This window comes from Gobio gobio (assembly GCF_949357685.1).
Source record: "Gobio gobio genome assembly, chromosome: 2".
Lineage (NCBI taxonomy): Eukaryota > Metazoa > Chordata > Actinopteri > Cypriniformes > Gobionidae > Gobio > Gobio gobio.
In genome coordinates, this window is record NC_137098.1 from 32,373,055 (window position 1) to 32,395,334 (window position 22,280).

The window sequence follows — 22,280 nt, forward strand, 5'->3', positions numbered from 1 at the left end:
AGGTTGCCATCTAGTGGACGATTCTGAAGATTACATCAGTGGACCTCTAGTTTAAAAAATAATGGGTAACACTTTAGAATAATGGTCATTAGTTAACATTAGTTAACTACATTAGTTAACATGAACTAATATGAACTGCACTTATAAAGCGTTTATTAATCTTTGTTAATGTTAATTTCAACATTTAGTAATGCATTATTAAAATCTTGTTAACATTAGTGAATGCACTGTGAACTAACATGAACAAACCATGAACAGCTGTATTTATATTAACTAACGTTAACAAAGATGAACAAATACAGTGACAAATATACTGCTCATGGTTAGTTCATGTTAGTTAATACATTAACTAATGTTAACTAATGACCATTATTCTAAAGTGTTACCAAATAATGAATTAAATTAAAGTGATTTTGAAATAATAAAACAACTTTTTATAGAAATTAAGTATGAAATGAAAATATATAACTAGCCATAGCCTAACTGAGAAAGACAGTAACAACGCATTTATATCGCCTGCTTATCAAATATTGGAGAATCATCTACTATTTTTCAAAGGTCTCAGTAAAAATAAAAAGCGATGAAAAGAAAGAAAGATTTTGGTTTTTAAACATTAAAAAAAGAAAGAAATTCATTTAAAAAACAATAACTTTGCTATATTGTCATTGTTCTGTAATAATAATAAAAAAAATCAAAGAAAGAATATTTTTTCAAGGTTGAGACAGTGTTAAAAATCTGATAGTCAGTGATTTTTAAAACTATTTTTAAGAAAGAAAGAAATTGATTTGTTATGCTATATGGACATAGAAAGAAAGAAAGAAAGAAAGAAAGAAAGAAAGAAAGAAAGAAAGAAAGAAAGAAAGAAAGAAAGAAAGAAAGAAAGAAAGAAAGAAAGAAAGAAAGAAAGAAAGAAAGAAAGAAAGAAAGAAAGAAAGAAAGAAAGAAAGAAAGAAAGAACTAAGTTGTTTTTGTGTTTTGCAACATAAGAGCCCACCTGTAATGTAAGAAGGGTTGAGAGAGTGTGTGGTGTTGTGTGTATTGAGACACACAGGGTTTGGGCGTGTGCTGCTGTGGCTCTAAGCTCCCTCTCCTCCTTCTTCCCCCTACACACAAACACACACACACACACACACACACACACACTGCTCGCCTATCAGTCGACCCACACCGGCAGCTCGTTGTTCGATGTTCGTGTTGATCGCATCTGCTTCAGCGAATCTGTAGCGCGCGAGAAGAACAAGAACACGCGCTGTCTAATGACGAAAACAGTGGAGAGCAGCAGAGCTTTGAGAGGAGCAGCGGGAAGGATGTCGACATATTATTGACTTGTGTTGAGTGTCGTCGAGACGAGCGAACAGCGCCGTGTAATTTGTAAGTACTAGTCCAGCTGCTGTCTTTCTATGCTGTGTGTGTCGTGCAGGAATAACGGCAGCAACAAAATGTTCCATGTAGAGGCTGGACGGAACATTTTTTTGGCATCAAGGCATACATCATTTCACTAGCATCTCGAAACTGAAGAACTACTACTGTTACTGGACATGAGAAACGAAAGAAATGCGTCAAATCAGTGCGCGCGCCTGAATTCCATTCATCTCTAGTTCGTTACATTGTAGCGAGCTGTGCAACTATATTCATATATGCTACACACAGAGATGTTCCGTATGGACATAATGACCGATGCATTAGATTAGACAATAGTTTATTTAACACAGCAGAGCAAGAAACGTTGTACGAAGGCTAGTTTTTGTACTCCACTCTTTACGATTTTAAAACTTATGTCATCGCATAGATTGGTTGCCATTGTATTGTTAGCAGAGATGAGATCCGCTCACCAAAATGACTACGTTGTTTACATTGCGCATCGCCTGAAAAGTCAATAAAGGTGATGTCATTGCATCTCAGCAGTAATGGGAAAAATGAAAGGGATTTTCTCTACATTACATATATACATAGCATACACACACTGTATATACTGTATATATGTAAGTGTTTGGGACTGTGTGTGTTTAAAGTGACACGTTTTTAAAGGGTGACATCCTACCTGGTACAATTTTATGGGCAAAAAAACTCTTGACTAGTAATTAAAAGTTGTAGCCTGACATGTTTACTATGATTCAGAGCCTAAAAGCAATATAACAGTTGTAAACTCCCAGCAGGGAAAAAGAAAACGATGGTCACAGGTAAGGCTACATGACAGGTGGAGGAGCTAAAAATAGATTTTCAAATGGAATACTTGATGTCAGTGTCCAGTGACAAAGCTAACCTGATGGCTTGACTGATGTTTTTTAACATTGCACAAAGATTCAGATGACCCATAATTCCTTTTGATCTCATTAGCAAATAATAGTTTATAAATAAAACCTTTATTGGGCTAATATAGCTATGTTAACTGCTCCACATGTAAGGATAAATAAAAGTCACAAAAATAGTTTAGGTAAATATATATTCAGAAACAAATATTCAAGCACATCTTAGATGGTCAGCTGTTATATATAGGTTCTTTGAGGTTTTTCTTCTCCTGAGGATCCTTAATTTATTAAGTAGGTTGTCAGAATTTCAAATCTAGTTTGGAAGGGATGAAATTACACAGGTTGTGAGTGAAATAAATTCTTCTGGCACTGAATCAAACATTTTAAATAATAACACAAATAGATCACTGTCAGGGAAAGTCCTACAAGTTTCCGCTGCAGCCCAAAATAGCTTTTTTTTTGTCCAGTGTTACATCACTAGACAAGGGATATTTTATCTGTCTTAAATATTGTCAGCAAGATGAGTGCTTTACTCCAGGAAGCACTGGTATACTCTATGTAGATGTTGACTGGAATCCACCCCCCTTTTTTTACTTTAATGAACTCCCTGTCTGTTTAATTTCCTTGTAGGCTTATTTTAATTTGTTCATCAGACTGTTTCAAATGTATAAGCCTATAATGATTCATTCAAAAATGTTCCCTTTATTTCCTCAAATTTTCTTGTTCCTTCTTGCTTCCTTCCAGCTTGTGACTCAGCAGCAGTGAGAATGACTGAATATAAGTTGGTGGTGGTAGGTGCAGGTGGTGTGGGCAAGAGTGCTCTGACCATACAGCTCATTCAGAACCACTTTGTTGATGAATATGACCCAACCATTGAGGTAAGCCAAAAGTCAAAATGGTGTTTTCTGTCATTTAAATTTTTCTCATATGTAATAGTTTATGTGTGTGTTCAGTCATGAAATTTAGATGGAACAGGCTAATAAGTCCTTTACATGCAATCTGCGAACTGTCACACCATTATCACATGACATAAGCTGATTGGCCTCTGCTGATCCTGCAGCCAATGAGATTGCTTGCCCAACAATTAAATAGTTTGGTTCATTGTTTGCTGTAAGCTGGTCCTGCTGCGCGCTATCAGAGTTCCTCTGAAACCCTCCAGCTCCCCCAGCTCCACCTGCCTAAATCTGCTATTAGATATGTATGTATGTCTGCTCATGCAGAAGCGTATCTTACATGGTCACAGCAGCGTGTCTGTACCTATTGGCAGTAGTAAGTCCAGCAGCAGCAATAATCAACAGCAGCAGCATAGTTGATCTAGTCCGCCAAGACCAAATACATTAACATTGCCATATTCAGTAACATACTAAAACTACCTAGAGTTATCATGATTGCAAAAAAAAAGACCTCAGTGCAGAATATAGTTCCCTAATTTCAATAATAACATTATATGAATAGAAAACATCAAAATTTAATCTGAGGATAAAACATTCGCCCCACTTTGGTCAAATAGTCCACATTTCGCACTTTCTATTTATCAGTAACAGAATATATTTCACTGTATATTGCAGTGTCAATTGCGCAGGAAGAGAATTTACAATTAGGGCTATCACGACTCCTCGATTAAATTAGAGTACTCGATTTTAAAAATCGATTGCAATTTAATTAGGGATGTTTCGGATTCAGCCAAATATTGGGCTTTTTGACAGGGTTCGGTTTCTGCCGAACCTTCAAATTTTTCCCCCCCGAACCGAACCCTAGGCTTGCACTACGCACGCAATACTGGTCGACATAATGACGCCGCAGTTGATTACGGGAAGGTGTTTACTAGGGTGGGCCGTTCGAATGCAGGCGGTGAGAAAGTGAAAATGGAACTCGTGAACAGAAAACATGTTGTTTGGCAAACAAAAAAAGGGAAAGGGAAACATTCTTTCAGTCAAAAGAAGGCGACTCAAATCGAGCTACATGTTCAATTTGCAATGCCGATTTGTCTCGTCGTGGCAAGGACCCTAAAAAATAGCCACTGTTAAAACATTTGCATATGAAACATCCGAAAGAATACGAGTTGTGCGTGAGGGAATCTACAGACAGCAGCCAAAATGCAGCAACTTCAGGTACAGCAAAGGACGGACATCCTGGCATAATGTTGCCTATTCTTTTTTTTTTTTTACAGTTAAAATAAAATTAAATGAAAAAGATATTTTTTCATTTACTAGTTTACTTCATTAATGTGTTTACTGTGATAATGGACTGAGGATGGGAGTAGGATTCGGTATTTGGTTTCAGATTCGGCAGAATCTTAAAGCTACACTGTGTAACTTTTTTAGTTTATTCTTAGCTAAAAACACTTAGTTCTTTCAAAAATATATGTGCTCATTAATGTATATTTACTTCTTTCAAGTAATAAAGTATTCTAGTAAGTTTATAATAAGCCATTGAAAATACATACGGGTGAGGGGTTCGAATGCCGGTCGCCATGTTGCCCCTCCATCTTGAAAGTACATTAGCCAAAGAGGGACATACCCGTAATTTCAAGCTTCGCCTTTCACATTTTAACACTCGATGGCACCGTGTCGAATGTGGACGAGGTCGAACTGGAAGCCATGTTAATCTTGGACTAAATCGGCCACCGTAGGAGTTAAAACGAAATCGTAATTGAGAGGAACAGAAACTAATATTCACTGGATGGTCATATACCTTTTCACCGCTAGATAGGGGAAAATATCACACAATGTAGCTTTAACCAGTGGATTAGGTATTCGGCCAAACCCCAAAAATCTGGATTCAGCATCCCTAAATTTAATATATTTTATATGGTTTAATTCATATACTGTATATATGCGGTTCAATTCAAGCTTTAACATGCATGTAGATTACATGCGTCTCAGAGCAGCTATGTTCACAGTAAATGCTGCTCCACATGAACGGTTATCATTTACATGCGTGGAGCGCGTCTCAAACTCCATCTCTGCATATGCTGTGAGTTTGGGTTGCTTATAACATTCATCTGGGAACTCAATGTGCCATTTCATCAGATTTGTAAGGTAAATCATTTATAAACCTACACCAACACAGGAGAATAAATCAGTATGTTTCTAAATATACAAACTGTTCATCGTGATTTTCATTACCACACAAATTCCTATTACTCGATTAATCATCAAATTAATCGACCGATTACTCGATTACCAAAATAATCATTAGTGACAGCCCTATTTACAATATTCAGAAAAAAACATCTTACATTGTATATTTTCTTCCTCACAGGACTCATACAGGAAACAGGTGGTGATTGATGGAGAGACGTGTCTGTTAGATATCCTGGATACTGCAGGTCAGGAAGAGTACAGTGCAATGAGAGACCAGTACATGAGGACCGGAGAGGGCTTTCTCTGTGTTTTTGCCATCAACAATACCAAGTCTTTTGAGGACATTCATCAGTACAGGTTAAATTATAGGAAACTGAGGTATAAGAATACATCTCTTTGTTTCTTATAACAAATATCACTATAAATGTGGATTGTTTGCATTGCTTTTTAAAGGGAACAGATTAAGAGAGTTAAAGACTCGGATGATGTGCCTATGGTGCTTGTGGGTAATAAATGTGACCTACCAGCACGCACTGTGGACACAAGACAAGCCCAGGAACTCGCCCGTAGCTACGGTATACCCTACATTGAAACCTCAGCCAAGACAAGACAGGTTAGAAACATTTCAGCTAAATATATTCTGTTGTATAACCAATAATTTTGTCAAGCATCAAGCTGTCGTAATTTCATTTACATGGCTGAATGTATATAGCTCAGAAAAGCCTTAATTAGTGTGTGTGTGTGTGTGTGTGTGTTTCTGATTAGGGAGTGGAAGATGCCTTTTACACACTCGTCCGTGAAATCAGGCAGCATAAGTTGAGGAAACTGAACCCGCCAGATGACAATGGCCAGGGCTGTATGAACTGCCGCTGCGTGGTGTCATGATCCGGTAAACACCGTTATTCTGATACTGTTCGTATCACTGTGTGTAAAGTGATGAGGGGCCTCTGAAAGTAAAATTCAGATATGGTAATGGTCAATTAGTTTCTGACACATGCTGTAAGTGGTAGACCAATCACAACAGACTGGGCCATCTGACCAAACTGAGCAAAGAAGGCCCTCAGAAAGAGGGCTTTCAGACACAGTGAGAAAAGAGGTGATGCTACAATGTATATTATGAGAATATTAAATGGATAGTTCACCCAAAAATGATGTCATTAATTACTCACCCTCATGTCATGCCAAACTTGTAATACTTTAGTTCATCTTTGAAAAAAAATGAAGATATCTTTTAAAAAATCTGAGAGTTTTCTGTCCCTCCAATGACAGCTACATAACTACCACTTTGACGCCTCAAAAAGTTCATAAAGAGATTGTAAAAAACAAATCAATATGAGTGGTTTAGTACTAATTTTCTGAAGAGACTTGATCGCTTTATCTAATGAACAGATTCAATTTAAGCTTTTATTCACATATAAACATTGATCAACGCACACATCAGTTATGATAAACAGAAGCTCAAGCATGTTCATTTGACATGCGAGAACCAATGATGTTCACAGCATGTTTGAGCTTCCGCAAGAACCAATGAGGTTTATTCTCACACGTCAAGCGGGTTGGAGCTTCTGTTTAGGTTTGCAGATCAATGTTTATATGTGAATAAAAACCTACATTTAATTGTGTCTCTTCTGAAAATTTGGACTAAACCGCTCGCTAGTTTTACGATCTCTTTATGAGCTTTTTGAAGCATCAAAATAGTAGCTGCGTAGCTGTCAATGGAGAGTGCAGAACTGGCTCAGATTTCGAACGTCTTATGGGTTTGGGTCAACACGATGGTGAGTACATGATGAAAGATGATGATGATGATGTTCATTTTGGGGGCAAACGAACCCTTTAAAGTTTTTTTTGGACTTTGGATGCATGTAAACCTATTATAGGAGACCGCCAAAACAAAATTAGGAACCTTTAAAATAGAATTAATGGGGCACTTTAATATAATTCCAACCATAGCTATATGATTCTCAATAACATCAACGTACAAGTATTCATGGATAATTAAACCATTGTGTACTGCTACTCATGTGTGCTCACTTTCTCTTTGCAGTGAATTTGCATGGCGTGGCTTTTGAAGCAGTGCAGCCCTACAGACCACAAACACTGCAACACCTACACAGACGCTGGACGTTTAGAGCAGACTGTGTACAAGGGAAATCTTTATTCTGGCAGCCCTGCAGTCTTCTTAGGGATGTTCCCGTCTCTCTCCTTTACTGGAGAGGAAAGAAGTTGTACCTTATTTGAATGGTCTCGACACTGGAGTTGCTACGACTTGATGAACGCTGTCACACTTAAATATATTTACATTAAACAAACTATTTACTCTAAACTGGAAGTAATAGCTCAGAAAATAACCTCTCATATTGCTTTGTCAGATGCGTATGTTAGAAAAACACTTTACGAGATGGAGAGAAGAATTACTACATCAGTTAGATTAGCACATGTGTGGATGTGAGGAAGATTTGTATTTTCATTTGCTTAGAAGACGTCTAACCTAATAAACTGTACATAATTCATTGCGTTCTCTTGCAAAGAGAATAGTCATATGCAGTGTGTGTGTATCACAAGTTATAGTGCAATATATTGCGATTAGAAGGTACATCTCCGATAGGACATGCTGTGGGATCGCATTTATTCTTTGTTAGCCTTTTTTGTATTTGAATGGCCCCCGGGGTCTTTGAATTGTGGCTTGATTAAATATACAAATGTGATGCTTTTCATTTACATTATTAGACAAATGCATCACAAATAATTGCATTGGCTAAAGAAGACAAAAATCTCTTTAAAATTATAACCATTCTTGTTGGAAAATGATAGCAAACCTACTATCAACTTAAAGCGTGGACTGAAAATATTTTGTTGATATTCTTGCCAGCACTGTGCTGTTCCCATGTTCAGGGCATAAGCTTGAAACTGTAAGTCATTACATGCATATTGTCTAATCTTAAAATGCCTTTTGGAAATTACATGTTTGTGTCAATAAGATAGCCTACATCTATCAGACATCAGATTGCTTGTATTATACACTTACTGTAAATCATCATGTAAATGTATCATTGCTATAAATTATCATATGACGAACCCTTTCTCTTAGGTTTCAAATCTAAACAAAGGTCTTTCCAGTTAATTTACGTGATTCAGTTGAACACCTAAACATGTCTTCGTCTAGCAGTGAGTGTCTTCTCTTTCTGGCTGAAATGTGATGATTTTGCTCGATAAAGATTGCAGAGCGTTTTGTTCCCTTACAGTCTATTGATTGTTCTCAAGGACATACATGGGCGCCTATGATTCTCCCTTTAAACCACATGTCAGTAGCTATGGATATGACCTTCAAGGGTTTCTGTCAGAATGCTGTGGGCACCCAGATCGTTTTGATGGATTTACTCTGCCACAGAGTAATGTGGGTTTATCACGTGGTGTGATTGCTGCCACTTACTGAATATTGTTGTACATTATAGTTGGTTAATGGACATTTTCCATTACACAATTACATTATGTAAAATACACAAATACATGACCTCGAATTTATTGGACCTCTACTATGTTATTCTGCTTTGTCATACGCCAAATGCTGCTACTAAATCATTTTATGGAGGGTTTTCTTTTTTTAAAACAACAATAGAACGCATCGTAGTAGCGTTTCTACTGACCAAATTGCAAAAGGCTGTGCTGGCTCTGGCATATTAGTTTTTTTGCAGCAATTAATACATTCTTCTTCTTTTTTTAAAAAGAAATTGTTACTATTTTGTGTCTATGTTGTGAAGGCAACTGAATTTCATTTAACAATCTGTCAGATTTGTGCATTATTGTGGAAAGAAAGTGTCAAATAAAGAGGCTTGTTTTGATTTCAGATTTGATCTGTTTTACATTTGAATATTTAAATATCACATTTTACTTAGTTACGACATCATACATATGAATTTATAAAGTTCAAAATTATTGTAATAGAGTAGAACATACTTCTACCAATGACGTGCAACTTCTAAACACTGCGTCATCAGTCATCTGACCGGAAGTAGTGCCAGTTCAGCCGTGATTTCCTGGTTATAGTTATGGATGCGATGATTTAGTATTTATGAGTTTACGTCCATAACGAAACTACATAATTTAACTGATAGACGCTGTACAGTCTTTTAAATTAATACATTAGTTCATAATCATTGTAAATATGGCGGCAATGAACGAAAATTCTTTACGGAAAATGCTGGCGAAGGTATGTTAAACACTTGCATATCAGAGAAGATGTTTACAAAGTGTTTTCCATGATCTGGGTAATGTTTTTGTGTGTACACAGATTTATAAATACAGGGATCTGACCGCACGCGACTTAACAAACTCGACGTCTCACTATAAAGATCTTAAACCTGTGATGGACAACTATGGTAAGACTTAACGTTACTTTGGCTCCAAACTTCAACCACACATACAAATGTTTACATTTCATTTCTTACATTTTAAAGCACTTGACATTTATTTTCAATAAAGATAACTTGAATATAACAAGTTTGCTGGGTTTTAAATTCGGCTGTATAAATTAATTCATACTTTTGTTTTCATTTTTAATTATAAGCAAGTTAGGCCTATACCAATTGAAATCAGTTAATATATTGCCCTGGCCTACTCTCATTTAGCATTTTTTCTTTCAGTGTTCAATGATGGCTCTACCAAAGAGCTGCTGAGTCTCACAGGAACTGTGCCAGTAACCTACCGAGGTATTGAGACACAGCTTTCAAAGAAGTGTTTGAGTTTCTGCACTCTTCAGACTGCCTTAACAATCCAGCTGTTCCTTATGTTGAACCCTTTTCCCTATTTAATATTTTCCTCATCTATAGGAAATACATACAACATTCCCATCTGCCTGTGGCTTCTTGACACGTATCCCTACAACCCTCCCATCTGTTTTGTCAAACCCACAAGTGCCATGATGATAAAACCCGGGAAACACGTTGATGCCAATGGAAAGATTTACCTCCCATACCTGCATGAATGGAAACCTGTAAGTGTATTTTTTAAATCTTTGTCCGCTTAATTTAGGAGGTGTGTAAACTCATGCACCTTTCGTTTGCTTTGGTCTTCTCTTCTTTAGCCCCAGTCTGATTTGTTGGGACTGATCCATGTGATCATTGTGGTGTTTGGAGAGGAACCACCAGTCTTCTCACGGCCCAGCACTCAGGCAACTTATCCCGCTTTCCCAGCAGCAGGCCCACCTAACAGTGAGCATATACTTGCGTCTGATTGTTTTGGTTTAGTGCAATATATTGGATCTGATAGATAATGTTTTTAGAGATTTAGGTTACATTTGTTAGAACATTTTGACTTGATTTTGGCATCAGCATTAATTATAAAATGTAATGTTTCTTTCCAGCTTCCTACATGCCAAGCACACCAGGCTTGCCTTATAGTCAAGGACACCCTGGCAATACAGGGTAAGTTAATTCAGTGTGCAAGTCACTAATTTCGTTATTGCGGTGCAAAGTGGAATAGAATGAGTGCACTCAATAACATCCACTATGGTTTCGGACACCATTTAGCGCCCTATTTAAGGGTATAGGGGGCGATTTCGGATTCAGCCTTTGAAACTACATGGAGAGGTGCATCAGTGCCTTATGACAAAGCATCTAAACTGTAACAGTTACAAAGAAATAACGGAGGCACTGCACCTTAGTGTTAAGAGATCATTGTTAAGTGTTCATTGTGATTTTAGACTTTAATTATTTGAGTGTTTTCCATGGTTGTGTTGACATTTCTGCCTTTATAGCTGAGGGGATTATAATCAGAGGAAGGTTAGCCTACGTTTAAAATAAAAATGTTTAAATGTAAAATATTTTTCTCCTGGTCCTTATTTTAAATAGGTCATAAAAATATCAATAATTATATATATATCGACCGATATGAAACACTTATATCGTGATATAGTTTTCAGCCATATCGCCCAGCCCTACTATGTACACAAGATTTTGGGCAAGGATGCATTCAATTGTGGTGTATAGACAGTAAAGACATTTATGTTCATTTAATTATAAATAAATGCTGATCTTTTGAACGTTCTATTCATCAAAGAACTAAAAAAAAGATAGAAAAGAGTTCATTTAAATTGTAATAATATTTAATTCATATTTTTATACTGTTTTACTATATTTTTGTTCAAATAAATGCAGCCTTGATGAGCATAACATTTTAAAATCGTACCGACTCCAAACGGTGGTGTGTTTCTCAGACATCTGCCACAGAACAGGTTTTGTTACATGAGACAGCAAAAACACATACTTTTTCTCATCTGATTTGGGCCTCTGATATGATATGTATGTTGTTCTAAATCCAATACATATCATATATCTGGTCATCTGACCAATCTCTAAACACTTAAATCCGACCCTCCCCTTATTTCACAATATTTCATCATTGATATCCATTGTAACAGAATATTCTGGTCACACTTTATATTAGGTGTCCTTGACTACTATGTATGTTTAAAAAATAAGTACAATGCACTTATTGTGCTCATGTTGTATTGCAAAACACTTTTGCTGCTATTGAGGTGGGATATGGGTAAGGTTAGGTTTAGGTTTTGGTGTTATGGGTAGGTTTAAGCCAAGGGTGGGGGTTACAGTGTAAAGTGAGGGTAACCACAGTGTAATTATAGATGTATTTGCTTGCAGGTATTTAAAAAAAAATATAAGTACAATGTAAAAACATGTATGTATACAATAAGTGCATTGTATCAAATGAGTAATCTAAATGTTAATACATAGTAGTTAAAGAGACCTAATATAAAGTGGGACCATCAAGCATGCATTGTGCAGCAAAGAGACATTTATTTTTATACCATCATTAAAAGATACGAGCATTCTATAAATCAGGGTTTCTCAACTCTGGCCCTTGAGATCCACTTTCCTGCAGAGTTTAGCTCCAACCCTGATCAAACCTGCCTATAATTTTCTAGGGCTGCGTCCGAAAGCTTAAAAATGCCGCCTTCGGACAATGCATTCCGAGGTAGGAAAGCATCAAGGCATGTCCGAGTCCAATGTTAGCTTCACTTCCTGTCTCCTGAGATTTGTTTATCCGATTGATATTTGAAGGCTGCATAAATGTATCCTTCGCTGCCTTTGAGGTCCCACAAACCCTGTGTTTTCCATTCTGTGACAGTTAAGCTAAAAAATATTTCTACTGAGAAATTACTATTGTAGTAATTAAATATTTGCTTAGTTATCACCAAATCTCTCTCTATTTTGCTGTAGATCATTAAACAGTTACGCTGTCCTCAAGTCAGGTGTTTGTTTGATAAGGATTAGAGCAAAACTCTGCCGGAAAGTGGATCTCGGGCCAGAGTTGAGAACCTCTGCTGTAAGTCAAAATAGACAGCTTATGTTTCTCTAGAGATTCACAAAAATCTTGCAATACACTCAATGCTGTATTTTGTGCACAAATGAAACAGCATTAAAAAGACAGGAGTAGGAATTAATCATTTTATTAAATTAGTGAGCAGAATTGGCAAACTCATGTATAATACATGCTATATGTGAACACATTTCCAGTATTTCCAGAAGAGAGTAGCAGGAAAAGAACGAACAATAGACGAACACAGCTTTAATTCACAATACATTACATTACAATACATTTCTTTGGGAATGAAGTCTTAACCAGAATATAATCATGCTAGATCTCTTTGAAATCGTTGCTCGGTGCTCATGCAATAGAATCGTATTTTCCCTCTTTGAAGAATTATTTGGATTCTTGTGATATTTTGTAGATATTTCTTAGAACAAATAGTCATGTTTGGTGCTGTTCAGCAGCACTTGTGATTATTGCTAATAAAATGTTCTAACAATGCGAGATCACTGACCGGCTGGTGGCAGATCATTAATGTAAGTGCAGGCTGTTGTGTCTGAAGTAAATATAAAGAAATGGGACAAAATATTGGGTGTGCCAAAAGATCAAATGTGTGCAGTAAGCCTTGATGTGTAAATGCTGTTTCTCTGTTATGTTACTGTATATTTTCAGTCACACTTAATATAAGGGGGCCTTAACTTAACATTAAATACCTTCAAGACTATGGATTGACTGTTGAACTAAATTTTGTTCTGGAAAATTACCACATTTACTGCTAATGAGTTGGTATGGTTAGGTTTAGGAGTAAGTGTAAGGTTAGGATTAGGGGTTAGAGTAAGGTTTTAGGTAAGGGCTTGAGATAAAGTTAGGGGAAAAGTTAACTGTGTAACTACAAATGTTGATTAAATGCAAGTACTTTAAATGTAATTTCAACGCACCATCATGTATGTACAAGTGTATTGTATTAAATGGTTAAGTACAGAGTAAAGGCCACCTAATATAAAGTGTGACCCTGTTTTCTTTTCTGTCCGTCAGGGGATTTCAGGGCTACCCTTATCCTGCTGCAGTCTCTGGATATCCCACTACCTCAGGGCCCTCTATCTATACCCCGGTGACGCCTGTTACTGCAGTCGGTGAGCAATAGTAATGAAATCTCAGAAACCAAGAGTCAAAAGAGACTAATCAATCATGCATTTCTAACCTTGTATCAGTCTCAAAAACACGTACACTACCATTGGGATCAGTAAGATTTATAAATAAAAAGAATAAAAATACTTTTTTCAGCAAGAATGCATTAAATTGATTAAAAGTGACAGTAAACAAATTTATAATTTTACAAAAGATTTAACCAAAGAATCCTGGAAAAAATGCATCACAGTTTACCATGAAAATGTCAAGTGGTAAAACCGTTTTCAACATTAATAATAAGAAGAAATGTTAGTTTGTTTTTTTTTAGCATCAAATCAGCATGTTAGAACGATTTCTGAAGGATCATGTGACACTGAAGACTGGAGTAATGATGCTGAATAAATTCAGCTTTTGAATAAATTACATTTTAAAATATACAGACAACTGTTATTTTAAAGATATTTAAAGTATTTTTGATAATAAAGGCATCCTTATTTAGCAACATGCAGTAAGACACTACTTTTAGTGTTAAGAACATTAATAAATGTTACCAACCAAAACGTTTTGAACAATAGTAAACAAACTTATTTAAAAAAATCTGTACTTTCAAACACCTGCTAATATTTTTGCTGCGTTTCAGGGCCCACTCGTGATGGTACCATCGGGGAGGACACAATCCGTGCATCTTTGGTGTCTGCAGTCAGTGACAAATTGCGCAGGCGGATGAAAGAAGAGATGGATCGAGCACAGGCAGAGCTGGATGCCCTGAAAAGGACAGAGGAGGACCTGAAGAGAGGCCACCAGACGCTGGAGGAGATGGTGACCAAACTAGACCTGGAGATGGTACAAGAGAATGGACAATTTTGTAATTTGTACAGTTACCGTTGAAATGAGCCAAACATTCTGATTTGTTGTTGATGAGACCTCAGATAATAGTGACTGATGATTACAACTCTACTAATTTATTCAGTCTAATAAGTCACTTTTTAACAACTTACTTTTGAAATATTTTTTAAACATGTTCTTTTCATTGAATCACAGGCTGATGTGGACAAAAACATTGACAGCCTCAAGCAGAAAGACGATGAGCTGACTGCTGCCCTGGAAAGGATGCAGAACCAATCTGAGGACAATGACATTGATGATGTGATTTTGCCCACCGCTCCTCTTTATAAGCAGATTCTGAACCTCTACGCTGAAGAAAACGCCATAGAAGACACTATCTTCTACTTGGGTGAAGCGTTACGCAGAGATGTCATTGACTTGGATGTCTTCCTCAAGGTTAGTCAACCGCCCTTTTTGTCATCGTCTTGCTGTCTAAGCTAAAACACAATATTTGCAATATATTAATGTGAATATCTTGTTGTGTGTGTGTGTGTTTGTGTGCAGCATGTGCGTCTTCTCTCCAGAAAACAGTTCCAGTTGCGTGCCTTGATGCAGAAGGCCCGGAAAGTAGCAGGCCTCAGTGACCTGTACTGACCTGCCCAAATAAATCGTTCTCCCTCTGTACTACGCGGTAAACTAAATCACAGTCTTTGTGATGTGAAAGGTGATAGTAATTTACCCAGGACCAAAACCCCAAATCTCTGTGGAGAGATTGAAGTTTACATGAAGTTAGCATCATTAAACAACAAGTGCATTGAATTTATCTATATTATGTAAATAAGAAAAAATATTGTGACCTTTTAAGGACCTTAAAAGTTCTTAACTTTGTCGAGAGGGAAATCAAACAGTTGCAAGAGACATTTTCACTAAGCTAAGGAGTTTAGCATAGCCTTATAAAAACAGCAATCGTTGCACTTTTTGTAACTTGTGCCTCATATTCTTCTTAAGTGTCTTTTCAGATACAGGGTAAAGGTAAAGAAGTTTGGGAATGGCATTCAATATGCTCAACCTGAATGTTGGTCTTATTTTTATATAGTTTAATTTCCAAATAATACCTGTACTGAATAATTCTCTTAAAATTAGCACTTTGTTTTATTTTTAGATAATACATCTACTTTAACATCTCAGAATCTTATTGTATCGTTATTAATGCTCATTAATGCTCATCATTTTCATCCTCCACTACATAACGCATTTTTGCAATTCTGCTTGTGATAACAGTTGTTATGCAGCCAATTTACACGAATGTACTTGGTTAAACTGCAAGCATATTATGCAGACATCTTCAGATTTAACTTCTATGTCTATTTGAGATATGGTGTATAAAACCACAAAGTATGAAGGGACCTTTTTTGTTGCATAGAATGTAACAGCATTATAATCATGAAAGGAGTGTTTTGCCTAAAATCAAGGGGAAAAAGGGAATGACCAAATTATTGTAAAGTGTCTTTGAGATATGAAGGTATTTAAAATGTTTAATGAATATCTGTAATAAAAATAAAAAATAAAATAAAGACTATTAAATCTGGGTCTGGTTATCTAAATATCTTACACTGACACACTAGAGATGTTTCACATTTTTAAAATGTATAATTTCAGTTTAATTGAATTTCATCATCTGTTAATTGCACAAACTGCTTATGATGCCTTGATCTCAATGATCTGTAATACATAATGTCACTTGTTTTGCTTTGAACAACTGACCAGGGCTGCCAAGTCTGTGGTTTTCCCTCAGAACTGGGCTACTTTTAAACTGTTTTCTTGTTGGTTAAATGCTTGACAAATTGCATAAACTATATATTAATAAAAATACTTGTATTGAAATATTTTGCTTTGCCTAATTTGTATTTTACCAGTGATAAAGATTGCTAAATGATGAGATTTGTGACAGATTAGTTGGACTTTCCAGGATTGTTGCTAGTAACTTAAAAATAGTATTGTAATCAATTATGGAAGAATTTTCTGAATGCATCTATTATAAATTTAAGAATATCTTTTTTTTATTTAGATTGTAATCTGTAAATAATTTATTTTTAAATCATTTAAAACAAAGGATTAACACCACCATCCATGGCATTTTTTTCACCTGCTGTCGAGATGATTTTATTTATGACTGTTCATGATACTATTATACAGTCATTTTCAAGTTATAATAAAAGTGACTGTAAAATATGCATTTGGGGGAGTGGCATATTTTGAGTTTTGGTATTTAAGGTAAGTTAACTGGTCTTTGGGCCAGTTTTGATTGGCCAATAATTTTGTTACGTTGATCCAAATGTTTTAGCACCCCTGTAGCCTTAAGCCGGGTGCACACTGTGCGATTTTGGCCACAATTTGGCTGTCTGAGACAAATTTTGCAAATCCTAAAAGATTCCTCTGGTCCTAGGCTAAAATCTGAAGTCTTTGATCGTTAGTTTGACATGTTCAACCGCTGCGAACAAATTTTACCTCAGACTAAATTCTGGCAGTGTCAGAAGATTTGGCGCACAATCCTGCGGAGTGACTTCTATGACGACCGTCAAATTAGTTTTTCGTTTTTCAAGACAAACTACGACCAAAATGAGCACTTGAGATTTCTTTGTAGCCACCATTTCAATCCTGCGTGTAATGCAGCTCACTGTCACCGAACGTGTCATTGATTGATGATATAAAACTCCGGACAAGTTTTCTTGTGTGCGTCCGTTTTTAGCTCGCCTTGACTATCGTACAGTCTGACATTAATGACAACTTAGATCTTACAGTGTGACATGGCTTACAGCGGGGATCATGTTCGTACAGTCTGACAAGGAACAATCGTAAAGGACAATTATAAATCGCACAGTGTGTACCCGGCTTTAGATTTGAAATACACTATATTGCCAAAAGTTCTGGGACGCCTGCCTTTACATGCACATTAACTTTAATGACATCCCATTATTAATCCATAGGGTTTAATATGGAGTTGGCCCACCCTTTGCAGCCATAGCAGCTTCAACTCTTCACACTTCACACTCTCCAGGAGTGTATTTATGAGAACTTTTGACCATTCTTCCAGAAGCGCATTTGTGAAATCAGGCACTGATGTTGTACGAGAAGGCTGGCTCGCAGTCTCTGCTCCTATTCATCCCAAAGGCGATCTGTCGGGTTTAGGTCAGGACTCTGTACAGGCCAGTCAAGTTCCTTCACAAGCTCATCCATGTCTTTATGGACCTTGCTTTGTGCACTGGTGCACAGTCAGGTTGGAACAGAAAGGGGCTGTTCCCACAAAATTGGGGGCATGAAATTGTCCAAAATGTTTTTGTGTGCTGAAACATTTCACTGGAACTAAGGGACCAAGACCAACCCCTAAAAAAACAACCCCACACCACAACCCACCCTCCACCAAACTTTACCCTTGGCACAATGCAGTCAGGCCAAACCCAGACTCGTCCAACTGAGAAGCGTGATTCGTCACTCCTGAGAACACGTCTCCACTACTCTAAGAGTCCAGTGGCGGTGTGCTTTACACCATTGCATCCAACATTTTGTATTGCATTTGGTGATGTAAGGCCTGGATGCAGCTGCTCGGCCATGGAAACCCATTCCATGAAGCTCTCTACGAACTGTTCTTGAGCTAATCTGAAGGCCACACAAAGTTTGGAGGTCTGTAGCTATTGACTCTGCAGAAAGTTGGCGACTTATGCACACTGTGCACCTCAGCATGCACTGACCCCGCTCTGTGATTTTATGTGGCCTACCACTTCGTGGCTGAGTTGCTGTTGTTCCCAATTGTTTCCACTTTGTTATAATATCACTAACAGTTGACTGTAGAATATTTAGTAGTGAGGAAATTTCACGAATTGACTTATTGCAGGTGACAACCTATCAAAGTACCATGCTTGAATTCACTGAGCTCCTGAGAGCGACCCATTCTTTCACAAATTTTTTTCAAATAGTTATAGTTTAACATTTTAAGTGAACTATTCAGAAAATAAAAAATTCAAGAACTTATTAAAACTCTGCTTACAATTCTTTCAAACCCATTTCTATCTTTAACAACAGTGGGCTTCATACCTTTCAATGCAGAGTGTGTCCTGTCACCACCAGATACTGTCTGATAAATGTTTATCATCTTCATATGTTCCTTTTAGCTGTGATGTGTGACCTTGCACATTATGTCTTGTGCCGCCTTCTACTCTCTAACACTTGCATACTGCACCTCAGTTACTGTCTCTGTTCGACCATCTGAAATTTCATTTCACAGATGATGGGCTTCAGCCTCTAATCCAGCAGCTGTGAAGGAGGGTAGGACCGGTCAACTGTTTCAACTCTAATCAGCTTTTATTGCACATGGGAGAAAGAAACAGCCCGTCGCCGCTGGAACCTGTGCTGTTCATGATTCAGGTTTGGGTTGAGGGGGGACAGGAGATGTGTGGCAGCTGGATGTGATGTTAAATCTAATTCACTCATTGCTGCTAGGCAGTGATGTGTCAGCAGGTGGAGATGTTAGAGCTAATAGGCCTGTCATAGTCGCTAACCTCAATCACTAACCTTCATAACAGCCAATGCTCCTTTTAACCCAACCCTCTCTGCCTTTTCTTTCTACAATCTCGGGTTGAAATTCAGATTTTTTTTGCCTGCAGTGGTATACTGCACTGACTGATAACCTTCTTGTGTCCTTTTTGAACCGAACAGATTACAACCCTTCTCAGTGTCTTTTATCTCAAAGGTGACAAAAGTCATGTTTGATTTACTGCAACATGTATTTGATGTAGTATCTCAGATCAGGCCTGTAAACACTCTACAAAATGCTCGTAAAAAAAATAAAATAAAAAAAACGCACAGAGCCCACAAATATTTTTATGGGCCTTAATGTGTCACCTTGGCATTGTCGATTTTTACTGGCCCCTGCATGTGTAGAAGCGGAGGAAACTGACAAAGGTGTTTATTGGCTGCCAGGTCATTGCCATTGCTCTCAGCTGGAGTGGCTGTTGTAGCCTGCAGTGACAAGACAAAGCTGAAACATTGATTGTCTGCTCAGTGGAAGCCCATCGTATGGGAATGTTATATGTTTTCTTCTTTCTGACAGCCTGTTGACCTTAGTTTAAGAAAGCCCTCTGGGTAAAACCTGGAGCCACAAGGGTTTGACTGAACTGACCAATGTGGATTGCCAAAGGATATGTGTGTCTGGGAACACAGAGCAACAATATCATTCATGGTGAAGGCATGACCTTCCAAACACTGACTGCTGGATAGATGGAAAAACTGAAATTTGGCCACTTGTGGTTTAAAGTCTCCATCAAAATGGACAATTATATTTATTTTTGAATGTTGCAGAATTTATTATAAATGGTTTATCCATGCACATAATTTATATGCCCTCATAATCTTTAATCAAACATCCTCTCCCATGTGCAATGACGTCTCTTCTCTTATGACATGTTTTCTGGCACGAGGACAGGACAACATGTCACTCACATGAGATCACAGAGTGTGATATGAATTTAAAATAACATGTACTTCATTATGATTTTCATTCTGAAAGAATGCTGATAAAAAGTACACTTTATCCAAAATATAGTAAAGATATTAAATAATGTGCAGTCAGCTGGTTATTTTCTTAAAATAAGTTTCTACAGGGCCCCGACATGTAAATACCGGTGCATGAAATATGAGTTTAAATGATTTTATAATCCATTCTTCCAACTGCTTAGGGTCGCTGGGATGCTGGAACGTTTCCCAGTGTTTTAGGCTGCGGGCAGGAAATCCCCCTGGCCATTCCATCACACATTATTTTATGGTTTTACCTGTAAATTATCTTGAAGTTTCCACTTATACAAAAATTGTCCATTACAATGTACAAAATAATTGGCTAAGTAACATGAAGACCACTGCAACAATAGTACAGTATTATTAAATCCCCCGAGGATATTTTGAACTACAGTTGATTTGGTGGAAGTAGTTTCTATATGAAATAAGAGAGAGCTGTGTGATACTAGAGACATGAAAGTATAGCGCAAGTGTTGTGCTGAATTCCGACCCCCTGACAATGGGTGCTTCTCAATAGGAAGGCTGCATATCTTGCCTGCCACATCATCAAGCCTCATCAAAAGACGTCTCCTTTGCTGCAACCCAATTAGTCCAGAGGTGTTGTCAGGCCTGGAGGAAAGGATGTACAGCCTTAGTGAATTCATCGCAACAGCAGCAGAAACAGGCCAACCAGAGACGTAGAATCAGGCCATCACTACGTCAGGATCAGAGGGTGTGGTTGTCAACTAAGGATCTTCCACTTCATTTAGAGTCTCAGAAAATGGCCTGCCAATTCATTGGACCTTTTAAGATCCTTAGGAAGATCAACCCTGTGTCTTACCGGCTACTCCTACCCAGGTGTGCATCCTCCCCACTTTTTAAAATTTCACGAATGACGACTGTTGTCTGCTCTCCTCTGTCCTCAGATCACACCGCTACATTACCACTATACTTCCACTAAACAGTATCTACGTTTACCCAGCCACAATTATATCAGTTCTGAGACCTTCAGAAATGTGAGGTGATATATAGCTGATATAATTGTGGCTAGGTAAACATAGATACTGTTTAGTGGAAGTATAGTGGTAATGTTGCGGTGAACTACAGCAAATATAACTCTGTTCTCATTTTCCCCCAGTAGCTACTACAGCTCCATAAAAATAATAAATAAAGTTAATATAGTATCTGGTAAGGACATTAATAATGCAATCAATCAATCAGTCAGTAAATAAAGTTTAACTCACTGGCATCTGGTCTGTTGATGAAGCCATGTCTAATCGTTTTACAACAGGCGTCCAATCACAACTGACTTCTGGAAAAACGGAATTAACCAATGACATTTCAGGTAACAATGAAATAATTAAAGTCCCGCCCCACGACGAAAAATTAAAAGTTTTCACACAAGCAAAATAGAAGATTGAGCACGCGCGTGCTGCGAGTCGTATCCAAGCACGCAAGGGCTTGATTTGCGCGCAGAGGAGATGTCATGCCTGTGCGCGGGTTTAAAAGGATCTCGCGGGCTGCCTTTTCCTCGCATGTTGATCTGTTATTCTCTCGCAGGAGTGATTTACTGCACTCGCAATCATCAGTTGTGCGCTCGGTTATTAATGCCATTAAAATGCCGCCATATGATGACTCCGATCTTTCGAATATTGCGATCTAATAAATGCCTCATCGGCACGACATCCTCAATAAACCCGTCTCCGGCGTGATGACTCCGATCTTTCGAATATTCCAATCTAATATGACTTCTGATTTGTAATGTTGCCAGAATCATAATCATACACTGTTCGTTGGCCAGAGGAGAACTGGCACCCCGACTTAGCCTGGTTTCTCCCAAGGTTTTTTTTCTCCATTATGTGATGGAATTTTGGTTCCTTGCCACTGTAGCCCCTGTCGCCTTTGGCTTTTGGCTTGCTTAGTTGGGGATACTAAATATTCAAATATATTACTGATCCACTCGCATTGACGCTATATGATAATTGAAATGAGCTGGATGACATCACCGTTTTCTCCAGAGCGGCTGTACAGCCGAATTAAATTCTGTTGCATTATTTTCCTGTTTAACACCATCAAGCTGCTTTGAAACAATCGGCATTGTAAAAAGCGCTATATAAATAAA

The 22,280-nt window shown here is 37.5% G+C and overlaps 2 protein-coding genes across 2 annotated transcripts; both read left to right on the forward strand.

The window, feature by feature from the left end:
* Window positions 1-1,031: 1,031 nt before the first annotated feature.
* Window positions 1,032-9,178, forward strand: hrasb (HRas proto-oncogene, GTPase b). Its single transcript, XM_079843504.1, has 6 exons — window positions 1,032-1,371; window positions 2,994-3,127; window positions 5,514-5,692; window positions 5,789-5,948; window positions 6,101-6,224; window positions 7,380-9,178. Exons 2-5 carry the CDS (start codon window positions 3,017-3,019, stop codon window positions 6,218-6,220), a joined length of 570 nt encoding a protein of 189 aa, XP_079699630.1. The 5' UTR covers window positions 1,032-1,371; window positions 2,994-3,016; the 3' UTR covers window positions 6,221-6,224; window positions 7,380-9,178.
* Window positions 9,179-9,346: 168 nt separating this feature from the next.
* tsg101b (tumor susceptibility 101b) lies at window positions 9,347-16,492 on the forward strand. The gene is made up of 10 exons (XM_079842550.1): window positions 9,347-9,542; window positions 9,624-9,711; window positions 9,976-10,041; window positions 10,162-10,325; window positions 10,416-10,542; window positions 10,695-10,755; window positions 13,694-13,791; window positions 14,427-14,629; window positions 14,828-15,067; window positions 15,176-16,492. The coding sequence occupies exons 1-10, from the start codon at window positions 9,498-9,500 to the stop codon at window positions 15,263-15,265; spliced, it is 1,182 nt and encodes a 393-aa protein (XP_079698676.1). The 5' UTR covers window positions 9,347-9,497; the 3' UTR covers window positions 15,266-16,492.
* The last annotated feature ends 5,788 nt before the right edge of the window (window positions 16,493-22,280 follow it).